The sequence below is a fragment of the Mastacembelus armatus genome, chromosome 9 (assembly GCF_900324485.2).
Source record: "Mastacembelus armatus chromosome 9, fMasArm1.2, whole genome shotgun sequence".
NCBI lineage: Eukaryota > Metazoa > Chordata > Actinopteri > Synbranchiformes > Mastacembelidae > Mastacembelus > Mastacembelus armatus.
Genome location: NC_046641.1, coordinates 21010781 through 21026590, shown reverse-complemented (window position 1 = coordinate 21026590; position 15810 = coordinate 21010781). Strand labels below are relative to the sequence as shown.

General features: G+C 38.4%; 1 protein-coding gene across 1 annotated transcript in view; it reads left to right on the top strand.

The window, feature by feature from the left end:
• The first annotated feature begins 292 nt into the window (after positions 1-292).
• tmem8b (transmembrane protein 8B) overlaps positions 293-15810 on the top strand; it is a 31011-nt gene continuing 15493 nt past the window's right edge. Inside the window, exons 1-6 of the mRNA XM_026321123.1 lie at positions 293-377; positions 4173-4362; positions 4929-5136; positions 8396-8529; positions 9063-9331; positions 12324-12706. Of these exons, the coding sequence (XP_026176908.1) occupies positions 293-377; positions 4173-4362; positions 4929-5136; positions 8396-8529; positions 9063-9331; positions 12324-12706 (1269 nt within the window). The remainder of the gene's footprint in view (positions 378-4172; positions 4363-4928; positions 5137-8395; positions 8530-9062; positions 9332-12323; positions 12707-15810) is intronic.

Sequence of the window (15810 nt, the reverse complement as noted above, 5' to 3'; positions counted from 1 at the left end):
CGTTCTCGGCTCGGTGTGTGTGGTGGCCCGGACGCCGAAGTGACGAATCTTGTGGTGCAATCGACGTCTTGCGCCGTCCCCGGACTGACAGGACCGGAGGTCCAATGAAATTAGTCGACATATTGAGGTTGTCAAATCAAAGCCAAAGAGGAGGCGCTGTCCCGTCGTCGTCTGAATTACGTCATGCACAAACAGCTGGTCGTTGGCAAAAATCTGAAAAAATGTAGACCAGCAGAGCGATTGAGAACTGCACCCGGGCTGTAGCCCTTCGCAAAATCCTTTGCTTTTAACGATGTGGCAACTGGAGCGTCTGGGCTCAGGACGTAGCCCTCCGAGGCTCCTCTTGCTTGTTTACACCTATCTCTGCGCTCTTGGAGGTGAGTGCTTTCCGCTCAGTGTGCCGCTTTCATGCGCGGGGAGCTGTTCCTTTTGTCGGGGGTGCTGAAATCCTCCACACAAAGCGGCAGCGCATCCCGTTTCTGGCTTGAATTCAGTCTCCTAAACATCCACTGCTGCTGCTTTTACTCTCGGTCACCAACAAAGCGGTTTTCTTGAACACAGGCGGCTTCAGTTATGTGACGCATGGGATAGGTTGCTGCTAATTATGGCACGCAGCCACACTGGCAGATGCTCCTTTAGGTTGTAGGCTGCGATCTTGAGGGCTGAATGTGGCCAGAGGAAAAAAACACATCAGGCTGGACGTTTTCATTGTTCTTGCCTTTGGTTTTCATTTGTTTGTCTTTGTTTTGCTTTGTTTAAGAAGGCAAAGAAGTTTATACTCGCTGCCATATAGTGCAGAATAGGACCAGAGGTATCGGACAGTGATGGGATGTTTTTATCAAACCTTGTTATTTCTACTTTTTAGTACTGAACTGTAAATGGAGAGATTTGAGTATTGTGGCCATATTTAAGTTTGACTATTTGACTTCTGGCTGATTTGATCATGAAATGTGATCAAAAAGTGCAGGTTTTTCCTTCCTTTTATATATATTTATTTCCTTTTCATAAAAATGTTAAGCAGACAGTGTGATGAGTGTTTTTCTTGTTTCTTTGGTGAAGAATTCTTTGCTACTTCAAGACAGAGCCGTGAAACAAAAGCCTCAGTGCTCAGTTGTGGAACAACAATGAATCCATACCTAGAGCACACTCTGCACTGGCCGTGGTCACTGAACACCTTAAAGCTCTTTGTGGGGATGCTGCTGTCTGCTGATAGACTTGTTGCTCTCTGGTAAATCTTTTGATTTGGTTGAAGACAGAAAGCTCATCATCACTTTACCCTTGTTTCCTTGTTTTCTTAGGATATATTGTAGTATTAGGTAAGGTGGATATATTAGATTTGAAAACTGGGTCTTATTATGAAAAAAAAAAAACATAATTGCTTTCCTCATGAAATAGTTTATTATTTATTTGAATGGTCTTGGCCTTGAAAGCTGTAGTGCTGATGTCTGTGTGGCTGGAAGGGGAAGGACCAGTAATCTTTAGAGCAGTGTGTGATTTTTGAAGCATTTGTTCCTGTTAGTGGGTGTGAACAAGATGAAGCAGAAGATAATGTGTTTGACCAGGAACAGGACGGTTAAATACTGTTAAAAATCAGTTCATTCTAATGCTTGTTGTTTTAGATAGACACCCCTTTCTGAGCTGTTTATTTCTAAGATAAATAAATTGGATAATGGGGGGTTTCAAAAGAGTAGGCATCATCTACACACTTCCAAACAATGCGATTTAAAGACCATCCAACTATGTGTTTAGGGAAATAGCTGCGGTAACAAAAAGCAGGATTATGTTTATATCAACAGTGGTTGGGAGGTGCTCATTGAAGAGATTACTATATTCAGAAGCATGTTGAACCATGCTGTAAGATAAACTGTATGCACTGCTGGCTTTTTTTTTATCTTACAATGAAATGTCTGTATGCACCTGAAAAACAAGTATATTTCGATATGTTGCGATGTTCACATGAAGTGCAGATACAGCATGTGGCTGCTGATTGAGACTTGTGTTTTTTCTTTTGTGTGTGTTTCCTCTGCAAGATGTTATTTACACGTAACGGGGGCTTCAAAGTAAATGTTCAAGTTTATTATTCTGATTTTCCTTTAGTAGATTGTGTTTCAGTCGTGTATTTGTCACAATAATCCCAGATGCTGATATGTTTAAAATGTGCCATCCATAGCATAGCCTCATGGCCTTTAATCCAGATATGCATAATTAGCAGTGTTTTCCGCTCAAACATCTGTCTGACCAACATGTAATCAACTCCTTGCAGTATGTCATTAACTTTTAGTGGTCTTAGATGTGATCCATAGCTGGAACAAACCTCTCTATTTTCTTTCTGGTCAGACAAGCAGAACATATGGTAGGTTCCAGTAGTATTAGTCCCACACTCCATTTATTGAGATATGGCACTTCAATCTGAGACATTTGACCATTTTCTCCTCGGTATCAGTCATAAGTATTATAGGTATGTTAATTCAAGGACAGAGAGGAGCCTTAATGTAAAGAAAATTCTCATTTAATACAGATAGAAGACCAGAGGAAGGATGGGATTTTATAAAGGATTAGGCTTTAACTCTTGACAGCAAGATTGCTTCATTCTTCTGAGTTTCTGCCCCCTTATTCTGTCTTTATTATTAAAGGTTGCCTCCATAGGTGAGAGCTGGCGTGAGCTTTGAAGACTGTTAATAGAGTCGGGGAGAGGAGGGGAGCAGAGCCATTTTTCTCTTTTTACTAACACATTACAACACACTGCACATTCAAATGAACCTTGTCTACACTTCAGTGCCTTGTCACTGAGGGTCTTTTAGTTCTCTTTACTCCGTGTCATCATCAAGGCAACAAGCAGAAACAGCAGCAAGACACGCAGTTGCAAATGACAGCATTAGTACAGTGAGCCTACTTACTGTCTCACTGCAACTCTTAAATGAATTGGACTCATGCTGCTTTACAAGCGCAGGCTTTTCATTGCATCCTAAATACGGTATTGTGAAATGTGCTATTTTTGGACAAATTTCAGGTGAGATAAATTGCACCCCCAGAAAGGAAAACAGTGTAAAGACCTCGCCATAGGTATTCTAGGTACAGATGGTAAAAATGGTTGAGATGAAAAAAAAAAAGGAAGAGTGTGCTACAAATGTAAAACATGCTCCAATGAAATGCTGCTGCCTTCTTTCTTCTCTACTTGTGTTTATATTTATGATAACACCTATCTCAGCGATGCAATACATTCTACAATGGCAGTTACCTGACTCACATTTTCTCCTAGATTTTGTCCCCCCGCTGAGTGTGCTCAATGCCAGCTCGGCTCATGTATGTAATATGGCAGATTACACCTGTCATTTGTTCTGCTGCTTTTATATGCAGAGCCTTCTGTGGTTGTAATCCAAGGATCTGACATTATGCAGGACATGAGCGAGCCTGCATACATAAATCTCCCTCGGCTGCATTAAAAGGAGATAAAGTCTGTGATCACATATTTAGGTGATCTAACTTTCTACAAGGAAGAGTTGTCAATATGGATATAAAACAGAGACGTGGCTTTATGTCTTCGTTCTGTTTATAGAATAATAGTGCTGACAATTTGGAAAATGTTTGTACTAGCATGTACCTGGTCATCTCTGTGATTGTTCTGCTAGGATGAGACTATTGTCAACAAAACAGGCTTAACCATTGCACTTTCTCAGGGTTCTGGACTGTCTAAAAGCATTTTGCCCAGAGCTCAAGTTTGCATATGATTCCTTTACAAAGACGTCTGTTAGCATCTGTTATAACATTAAGATTTCCCTATTTTAAAAGAATATTCATACAGGACAGTATATTCATTTCATCAGCTTCATATTCTGGAAGCACAGAAATCTTGTATCATAAAACAGATTAAGTTCCCAACAATATGAGACTGCAACATTTCTTATTTCACTCTACATTCTCCAAGGTTCCCACATCTAGTGTTCAAATGTGCCATATATGAACATTAGATATCATGCAAGGAATTAAAGCATCTAACAAACACTACAAAACCTACCTGGTTTGAAAGCCTCCAAAGAACTTCAGTTCATTAGATAATATTGTGAGCATTGTTTGTGAATCTGTGCTGTTGCTGACACATGCTGTGTAGACTGGTGACATCATTTATCCTCACAAACATTCAGGGACACTTGCTTCTGGTTCTGTTGTTACAGATTGCCTTTTTGTGACTGAATACTTCACCCGTACGCCTCGTAAGCTGAATTCTTTCAACTCCTTCGCCAGTGTGGAACTGTTCCACTTCAATGTGCCTGACGACACCATGATGGCCGTATGGAACCTCATCACCTTCAAGGAGCAAGGGGGCACGTTTGGCGACAGCTGCCCAAACCGCAATGTGACTGTGTAAGACAATTAGTTGTTTTTTTTGTTTTTTTTTCTGAAGCTGTTTGTGTTTAGCTTAAAGCCTTTCTGTTGTTTTTTTCTTGATATTACACTTAGAAGCTGATGTCTGCTCCTTCTGTAGGACATAAATAGATAATAATAATCATCGTTTTATAGCCTTTACCTTTGGGAAAAGGTTATACTGTAGCAGGTGGTTCAGCCTGAGCAGTCTCAGCTATTACTCCACATATGGAGAAACTGCTGCTAAAGCATTAGCTGCATTTAGCTTTTTAATTCTGCCTGTCTATTTTTTTTATTGGTGAGCAGTGTTTGTCATGAGAGCTGGTTTCAGGTGACTCTCCTGTGGCCATGGGATGTTGTGATTGATGTGGTTATCAAACACATCAGGCTGGATCTGATTTGTGGGATATTTTGTATTTGATTTTTCATATTTGAAATAAAAGATGCCGTCTGTGTTAATGCTGTCAGCTGTTCCTATGGATGAATTTAATATTTGGCAGATGCCACTCTTGTTTACGAAAACATCAGGCCTAACAGGGATTGAATGCTGGCTTTGTGATTAATAGGTACTTCAGGTCTGGAGCACCGCCAGTAATCAACCCCTTGTACACCCGCTTCCCTCGGGATACAGTCGTCCCAGGATCCTTTGCTGTGACTCTAACCTGGACTCTTCCAAACCGTACAACAGGAGCATTCAACGTGACCAGCCCACTCCCTGGAGACTGGTTCCTTGCTGCACATTTACCCAAGGATGAAGGCAAGATCTCAGTCAAGGTGAGCCTCATTTATCACACATACACATACTGGCTTCATGGTATAATTTGAATTTCTGAGTTGTTTTTTCGCCAGTGTGGTTTGTGCTGGCTTTGGTCACTGTGCTGTTTTGCACTTCGCATTTGTTCACAGGAGCTATTTTGAGCTCTCATAGGAGGAAAAGCACAGGTAAAACAAACTTTAACAGCTCAGTCCAGTTTCCCACTAAGCCATGTCAGTAAACTAGCAACCCCAATACCACGACACATGAACTTGGTCATTTAAATGGAATGCAGTCATTTTTAATGTTAACTACAATTGTGTTTTTCCTGACGTGCTATGAAAAATGCAGATTTTTTGTAAGTATAATGTTTATCACCTAAGTGTACAATGTTAATATTCTTACTTTTCTATTGGATATTATAATCAATACATTTTGACCTGCTGGTGGTTGAGTAATTGTTAGTGATTCGTCAAAGTGATTAGAATACAGTGTACTAAATCTGTAAATTCATGATGGATGATGAGATGTGTCTCTGAAGTGAAGCTCTGAGTCAGGGTATCACCAAAGGTGCTAAGATTCATTCCCTGAAAACAATTAATGTCTTGACAAATGCACAACATTTCCATCCATAGAGCCACACTGAAGCCAGAAAAATTCTCATCCTGCTTCTGCTTGTTAGAGCAGTGCATAAAAGGCTTGAATCACTATTGTGTTAGGTATCACTCACTAATGGAGGCTGGTATAAGGGAAGCTCATTTATATGGAAGTGTTATGCAACATAATTCAAATGAGATCTACATCTAAAACATTTCCTTCATGGGTACTTAACTCCCCTTCATGATGGAAAAAAAACATATAAAAGTGTAAGTATTCACTGAGATTAGTATTCCAGCTTGTGTTGCGGAGCTTAAAGAGGCAGAACCGTGCTGGAGAGTTTGTCTTCATCTCATCATGTTCTCCTATTTGGCCGCATTAACACCTGCTGATTTCCATTTCAGGCAATTTATTTGTCACTAGCATGGTGCTCAGTTGTGCTTCCTTTGTGGTTTCCACTGGCTGTCAAAAGTGCACCTGGAATACACAACAATCACAAATATCATCAAAAGTTGCCATCAACAGTGTGGTTTGCTTTGGGGGCACTGGGAATAGAAGCCACTGTGACTTAAATGTGACCAGATTCCAATGACACGCTGTAAACATGGAAGGAGCATACTGCTTTCTGAAGCAATTTTTTTTAGCAACCAATATATTTTCAGTTCAGCACAGCAGCAAAACAGAACTGACCTCCGCATTTATTACAATCTCAGTTAAACACGGGACTTAGCACACAGTATATGAGGATTTAACAACAAAAGCAATGAAGTGATGAACTGTATTTGCTGTCAAGCTTTGTATCTACATATACTGTGTAGTTTGATTTGCTGAACTGTCCCTTATTGCAATTCCGACATGCTACATGTTGTATGTTTACACAGAAAGGCTGGAGTGTGTTTTTGATATGTATGTGAACATACATATTTAAATCAGCGTAACGTTCTGTGAATTATTTGACCTGTATATGTCCTTGGAGTAGTTGTGTTTTGTATTATTTACACTTTTAAAATCTTATGTCTTTTAAAAAACAAAAAGCAACCCTGGACAATGTCAGGACACTTTCTCATCACATGCTTGTCAAAACTAAGTACATCCTGCCCTGATTTAAGTGCTTTACACATCATACACAGCTCTGTCTAAATGAGAAAACCAATGGAAATTAATAAGGATACTGAAGACATTAAATATTTATTCATCCAGCCAACCATCTTTGTGTTTCTAGATGTTTGCTGGTATGATATGATGAAAGTGTAGGGAAACCAACATATTTTATATCTGCATGATGCTAGTTACAGTAGATTTAGGCTGTAGTAACACAATAATAAAAATAATAGTTGTGAGAATTCAATGAAAAAGATAAAATCTTAATATAATCTATCATATTACTGGAAGGGTAACTATAACTATAATTTACAACTGATAAAAATGTACTTCAATTATTTTTCTCTCACTTATCCATTATTTAAAAAGATCTTACACTTTTATGATAATCAGTAAAATCAGGGTTTGACATAGCGGTTTGCCAGTATATATTAACCTTTTATTAAATACTGGATACTGGCCAGTCAGTATTATCTGCTGTCAGTACAATGGAGTTTGCTCTGCAGATATATAAAAACAGTTTGTAAAGGTTGCAAATAAAATCTATTTTTTCATGCATTATTCACTTTCTGTCTCATCATTGTGCATGAGGGAGATCATTAAAAACTAAACTGTCAATATAATGCAGTTCAACACAACAAAAACCATACTATCTCCACTATCATCACTGAGTTTGATGAAGCTCTCAAATGTTTCATTTGTTGCAGCACTATTGCAATAGATTGCATTCACATTTTTTAGGTGTACTTGTACCTAATTACTGTTATACTCCAAAAATTTCCCCCAAATTACATTGGGTCATTCGGAGTGAAGGAGCTAAAATAATGTAATTAGTCAGAGTTTCAACCAGATGGTTTAGGGCCTAAATGGCATTTCAGAGCCTTCAAAATCCCATCAAAACTGAAATTCCAGGGAAAATAAATTAATGATCATGTCTTTTTTTAGAAGGAAATGAAAGGACGCATTTAAAAGCAAACACATTCAAAGGTTGTGTGCAGTTGTATTGTAAAAACAGTGGTCAAAAACCCATACTTGTTGAACCGTAATTAAAACGCAACTTGCACATGTTGCAGTCCAACTGACAGGTTGTAATAAATCAAAGGGTCACCTCAGCAGCTCCCAGACTAATGACTTTCCACAGTAATTGGGGGGGAGCAGGAACAAATAGTGATCAGTTGACAGGAATGAAGGACCTAATTTAGCATTCACACCTGTCCTTTTGCATCAGGTGCAAAAGGCCCCTGTTCCTTTTTAAAACCAATTTTACAACACATCATGTGTAGAATCAGTGCATGGCCTCCTGGCTCTAAGTCATTCCATGTACTCAGCTCATCTCACAGAGTAATGCACATTAGCTATTAATGGTCCACAATAACAAGTGAAACAGTGAGTGCATGATACGCTGTGTGGCAGGCGGAGGACGAACGGTGATATTAATCCAAGAGGCTGACAGGCTTTATGCGCACAGTCCATTAGGAATATTCAACCAGTTTGAATGATATCTAATCTCTTCCTTACCAACTTTAAGAAATAACGCTGAGTTAAAATGCCATCTAAACCCCTACTGTGTTATCTTTGTAGGGTCTGTCTGAAGAATGCCAGTATCTGTTCCAACCTCAGCTCATTGTCCAGAGACTAATTGGGATTTCAGTACTTTATCCTGGATACTTCATTGACCAGATGATCCCGGTCCATAACAGATCAGCACTTTATAAGTAAGTCTTGTAAGTCTTGAGCTTTGAAAAACCAAAAAATTAGGATGGTCCAGCTTTGCAATTTAACACTCAATTATGGACTATGTAAGAGAAAAACGCACATCGCCAGACCACATGGTGCAAGATGTGCTTTTTCCGGAGTCTTCTCTATAAACCTACTGTATGTTGCATATTTATTTTAAAAAACGATGCAATTTCCAATTGTGTCCTTACAGTCTGTGGACCTTTATTGACTTCCCATAGTCTAAAAGTCAACTGTGCAGAGCAATTTGATCTCTTTAAGGTTTAGGTTATTGTTTTAACATTTATATTATATTAACTTTTATCTGTATATCTTTGTTGTTGGAGTTTTTAATCTTTGTTTTATTATTAAAGGATAAATCTATAACACTGTTCATTCAGATGAACATGACTGATGATATACAGTACAATACAATACTGCACTACTTAATACTGTATTTCAATGCACTGATATAATTCCTGCCTAAAACATATGTCTGTGTGTGGTTATCTGTGTGTTTGTACTTGAGCAGAGTGTTCGTCCCCAATTATATATCAAAGGTGAAGGTTCAGCTGGTAAACTGCAGCACCAAGAACAAGAGTAGCGACAGTTGTCCTGTGGTGCTGAAGATAAGAGCACGGGCGCCGCCGGTGCATAACTCAAGTGCCCTCGACTGTAGGGAGTGGAACCCTTGTGAATTAGACACCCTCATACCTGCTTGGGAGCAATGGTACTACATCCTGGTGGAGAGATATCTGAGCAACACCGACGTCTACTTCCGCATTGGTGTGCAGGTCACAGGTGCGTGTGTTATTTTACTCTTTGCCTTCCTAAAATAAAGCACTAATGATTCTTTATCTAAATAAAAAAGATAAAACACATTAAAAACAATAAAGAAACAGTATGGTCCAACAATTGTAAAGGGCAGTTATTCAGTTATTGTTCATGTCAGCTCTAAGAGATAAATTAGGAAATTAGATAATATAAAGTAAACCTATGTAACTTTTGTTTAATAGCAGCTAGTTAAAAATGGCAAAATCAAGATAATAATAAATGTTGGAGTGTAATAATAGTCACACAAGCAAAGACGACTCATAAAGTCAGTAAATAAACTTAGTAATGTCAGTTTCACAGTAGAAAATATCTAATTAAAATAAGCTAATATCAGCTTACATTAACCACCTTTAGCTCCTGATTTCACCAGACCACAACTCACAGTGTGATTTATATGTATATATATAAAACAATGTATAAAAGGTTTTATATGTATATATATATAAAACAATGTATAAAAGGGTGCATTTATTTCTCATGAGATTTTAATTTCTACTACATTAAAATCATGAAAGGACAATATCATTTTCTTTACTTTTCACCATGCTAAAAGGTAAAATTTCATATTATATTCAGTATTACATCAATATATTCCCATTCTCATTATAATATTGTGCAATTTAAATGGTGGGAGGGCAGGAAAAGCAATTACAATGAAAATAATAAATATGCATTGTAACTGTAAAAATACTTTTCATGTTATTGTGTGATAGCACACACAAAAAAAAAGAAATAATGAGAGAATAGTTATTCATATTAGACATTTACAGTTTTACACCAACCAGTGCCGTTCAATATATATTTCCTATTATTGGTGATATAATCCAACCACAAGTTCTAACGGTAAAGGTTGACTGTGTACAGTAGTTTGAATATATGAATATTAATGTTACATGTCACATTAACAGCAGCAGATATTCAAAGTCTGATAGATTTTTGGTGTTTGATAGTGTGTGATTCTGTTAAATTTATTAAGAATGTGGTACAGTTGGTAGTTTAGAATTTTATTACTGTGTATTATTGTAAGGGAAGCACAATATTTTTGCACATTTGCTATTCTCACGTCCTGTCTTAATGTGAAACTAACTCAGAAGTCATAACAGGATTTTTCATATTGCAGGATGGAGACCTTTGTGTAAATGAGAGCTTTTTTTTTTAACTAAATTTGCCAAATTATTTGTTAATTCTTATTATTTAATGGTTGTAATGTGTTAGGATTTCTCTTTTCTGTCTCATTATTTCAAATAAATTGTATAAATATTTATCATCAACATCGTTTAGCTGTTTAGTCCTAGCGCTCATGATTTTTATTCCTGCTGCTTTTGATGTGCAATGTAGGATGGTTGTGCTATGGTCTTCTCTAAACCTGACAACTCATGAAATAAGCCCCACAAAAGCTCAAAGTAGATTTCTATATCATATCATATCCCATATCCAAAATTATACAGTCAAAGTAAAAGGATTATAGCTTTCAATTTGCACAGTGCTCTTCAAAAATTGCCTGATTCGTAGGTGTAATTTTGTCATGTCAAAGCAAAAATCTCCAGCTGGCTTTTTAAAGATCCTCATGCTTCTCACAGATAAGTGGGACCAAAATTACATTTTGGACATGTGTTGATGGGAAAAGGGAGGCCAGACACAGATAGACCATTAAGAGGCTTGTTGAAGAAAAGACCGCAGCCCAAACTGAAGCAATTCATATGGGATTGCTAAGAGGCCAGTGATACCACGCTTAAGTGCTACATGCTGATTTTAGTTTGTGGAGAGCTGAGGTATTCTTTATGTTCGCTCCACAGGGATGGCTCACAAATCAGTGGGAAGTCCACTCCCATGTAGTGATCCCTTCCCTCAGTTCGACGCTGTACAGTGCACTTTGTCACCATGGCAACGCAGACACAAATTATTCACACTCTGTCTCTTCCCCTTCCTGCCAGGCAGATCTTACTTGACCTTTTGTGGATTTAAATTGAAGAACACGTCAGGTTCAGGGAACAGACCACCTGAACTCCTCACCTTCTCATGCTTTCTTTTTGCTGTTGGTTATTGTTGGTATTAAGTATCTACAGTAGAAATATTTCCCTATTTGAATTAATTTCAATTTACAGGTATCATGGCCACTGGCTTTAACAAAGACTGCTAAAACTAGGTTGCATTTTATTATTAATCATGGTTGTGTATACAGTATTTTCAATGCAGGTGTCTTGGCCTTAATATATGTAATATATGATGTATATGAAAGCAAAATAAGCCAGTTCTTTGGATTAGAGTATTATAAATCAGTATGTTTACACAGCCCACCCTCTCCTAGCATCCCACACATGTACTGTACATACATAGGTATTTGTGTCTTCACTGATTTACACTGATTTTACTAGTTTCATTCGCCTCAAGCTTGTGTAGTTGGTATTTCAGTATTTTTAGGAGTGCTTCAGCTGCGTGAGAGGACATCAAAATACTTCAAACCCTTTCAGACAACACTATGCAAACGAGGCTGAGCTGGAAAAGCCTTTGAAATCCTTTCCCCTTGGGGATTGCTGGTATTTGATGGTACTTTGCCAGTTGCCATCAATGACCATTTTCCAATGAGTTGCTTGGTGTTGAGTGAAAACATAGTGTTTGCAATTACTGTGAATTTTTGTCTCATTAAAAAGCAGTGTACAGTGCTGAACCTTGTTGTTTACATTATGGAAGTCAGCCAGAGGGGATTATTTCAAACATTTGCACAAGACTTGGTTGCTTAGCATGCATAATAATGTAAGTAAAATAACTGACTTGGTTATTTTAGGTTTGTTTAACATTTGCTGGGGATTGGTTGTTTGACTTTATGATAGGGATTACCACATTACACAAGATGTTGCAAGGTGCATTTTAAGTGAAAATCCACCACAAAGTTTAGCTCATACAGGCATCAGGGTGAGTGATTTGTTCTGTGTATTTTATATCTTTCTTTTCTGGACAGATTGCTCCAAGCCAAATTTGTCAAAAGACCAAGCACAGCCCAGTTCCTCCATGAACATGCCTCAGTCTTTTGGAACAGCGATGGGTTTCTCCCTGTCTGAGGCACTGTCAATGGCAGCCCTGCCCAGCCTGTCACAGAACGCCAGTCACCTGCACACCTCAGAAGACAGCATCATTTATCTTGCCCCCACTGCTGACAATAACAAGTGCTGGCCCATCCGTCCAACTCTGCGCAATGAGCTGGACACCTTTTCTGTGCACTTCTATGTCTTCTTTGGTCCAAATATATCAATTCCACCGGACAGGGCTGCTGTGTTCGCCATTAACCTGATGCCAGTCTTAGACAGTGGAGGAGTCCTTAATATGGAGCTCAAGCTCAACCTGGTGAGTTCCACAAGGCACAATCTATGACAGAAATATAAACAATAATTCCAAAAAAAAAGGAAAAAAATCGCACGTATTTTTATTGATAATCAGCTGACACACCCATGAGTCTGTATGCTTCAAGTAGGCCTGTGTAAATTTAACTTCAGTTCCTATTTCACAACATTAAGGACTTGAGCCATTGCTGTGCTGTTAATTAGTAATCAGCTGAAGGATTCTTGAGGGAGACATTTGGGTTAACATGTTGGACAGGGCTCTGCTGCCACCCTTGCGCTTTACCTGCCTTATGCTTTGCTATTGCATGGGATCAGATTGTACTCAGGAAAATAAATATGTAAGTTAGTGAAGGGGAAATCCCTAGTTAGCAAGGGTGAACAACTGGGATCACTAAATGTGTGGCTGAGCCTGGCCTGCTAAATATGGATGCTCGTTTGGCTGTAGACTTTCCTGTGGGAGCTAAAAGAGTTCACACAAACACAGGCGCCAGTGTTTGGGCTTGGAACATATGTCTCCAATTTACAGTGAACAAAATGCAAAAATCAGCCAAGCAGAATTGAATATGTCTATGCTAACTGTCCGTCACTTAGTAATGGCATTAGTGTTGCACCTGTAGTGGCTTGGGGAGTCTACAGGGATCCAAAAACTGGAGAGGTACAGGCTGGCAGATAGACTTTTAAACATTTTCTTCCTAATAGAGAGCTAGCCAGCCAGTGTTGAAATAAGGAGAGGATAAAGCATAAAACTTTAACAGATACTGCATCTCTGTTTATTTCAAAGGAATATCCTGACATTTTGAGAAATGTGCTGTATTCACTGTCTTCCTGGGAGTTAGATTGATATCAGTTTCATCTCTGTGACTTCAACAAAGATATTGGTCAAGGGCGTCTTCAGCCTTCAGTATCTATAGCTTGACATGAAAAACGGAAAAAGCTGGCCTTTAAAGGTGAGAAAAGGTGTACCCTTTCAGCACCTTTAAAACTGACAGAACCGTTTCAGCACAAGGTGATTTCAGCAGGTGTTTCTGAGATTTCAATCAGCAGATGGAGTTATCCAGGTGTCACTGAATCATAGATAATTTAAATTTCCATTATTCATAGCATTGTAAGTACTTCTCGTCAATTTTTAAAAGTTGTTTTTCAAAGTCCGTTCTTGAGCCTGGAAACTTGTGTGATATTATCACTGAGTGGGAATGGACCTTGAGGTGAGATTGTCTTATTTGCCAGCAAACATGCCACCAATGAATCTGAGCAACATCTTAGTATGTTGTGGAGCCAATGTAAAAGAACATAGCTGCATGTAGTATTTCCACTGCAGTGAGCCCATTCATTCAGCTACATTACTGATCATGTTCTCAGTGCTCCAAAGATGTATCAGATGTGCTTGACCTATTAGTCAGAAAATTCAATTAATAAATAACTATTGTTATCGCATAATTTATTTACTGAGCAAAAATCATTTTTGTTTCTGTTGTTTTGTTGTTGTATTTAATCTTCTTTGGGGTTTGGATTTGCTATTAGATTTTCTAGGCAAAATTAATTAAATCAAAATTAAATGAATCAAGAAAATGTCACATAAACTGTTAGTTGCAACCCTACCTGTAAAAATATTTAAATGCAGGTTCTGTGCTGTTTCTACCTGCTTCTACTTTGCGATAAACTAGGCTAAATACATCTTTAATCTCTGCTAAACACAGAGAGACGAAATTGATGATCGATCTTCTCATCTAACCCCTGGTAAGAACATAAACAGCCGCATTTCCCAAAATGTCAGAGAAAAATACAAATAGTTGGCTTTTGAGGAAATGACAATAATTGACTGAATAATTATTTTTATGGTTTGCTGATTGATTGCTTGGTTGATGTGGTGACACGGTGGGTTAGGACCTGTCATTTCACAGACAGATCGACCAGGGTTTAAATGGCAAATGTTTTCCTCTCTTTGTGGAGTTTTTATGTTGTCCTCAGGTTTATGTGTGCTTCAGCCACAGTCCACTCAGGGAAACATCTGTTTCTATGTCTCTGTTTGAGCTCTACTTGTCATGGTTGTAGTCTGCCTCATGCACGCTATTTCACACACTCCCTTCTATGCCCCAGTACAGTCATATGTTTCTAGAAGTTGGTTGACTGTAACTCAGTAGATTCCACAGATGTTACAGGGACAGTATGCTGCGTTGAAGCCTGGTTGCTATGATTGTTGTATGAGCCATGCGATGGATTCCTTGGAGACTCTCATGCTATATTATTTTATGGACAGATTCCTCCTCCCTCGGCGCTGATCTGTCACTTGCTTGTCACAGGAGCCGAATCCAGTCAGTTGCTGCCAGTGGGGGACTGTGGCAGATTTGCAGGGCTTTAGGAGACAATAGCTGGAGCTGCTTGTCTGGCTTGCATCACTCTGTGAAAGAGTCTGAAAGGAATTCAATTCAGACCTTTTTCTACTGATACCTCAACTGGCAGTGGATTGGCTTAATCACATTAAATCTTTAGGTACAGTAGGGTTAATGCAGGAAAAAGCATCGTATGCCACTGAGCATTAAAGTTACAGACAGAGAACATGAATGTATGCCTGTTATTGTTCAAAATAAAAAACTAAAAGGAAACGTTCGTGTTTGCTTTTGCTAGGCACTTTTTAAAAAATCATAATACTCCAATGTGAGTCAAAACAAAAGGCAACTTAATGTTTTGTTGAAAGAATTAAAATTCATCAAAGAGTATTTTAATTTGTATGTTCACTGGGATGTGCACCATACACTTCATATGCCAGCTTCATTCATGTTTTTAAATCTGCTGAACATGTGTCCTGCCAGGTACAGATATCCAGCAGAACTCCTGGGCCAGTCACCAAAGCAAAAGGAACAGCAGAAATAGTGTATTCAGTAAATGGGTTTTCTGTCTGCAGCATTGTTGTGTTCAGAGTAATCAGTGCTGTTTTTGAAAAGATGTTTATGGAATTTTTATGAATTTTTTCTTGCTTCAGTCAGTTACCTTGAGCATTGTAGCGTTGGAAGATAGCACCCCTGAGTGAGTTATGTCTCTGCCACTCACATTCTACAATCATAACTAACAGCTGCATAATGGATCAGGTAAATAAATCAAAATATTAAA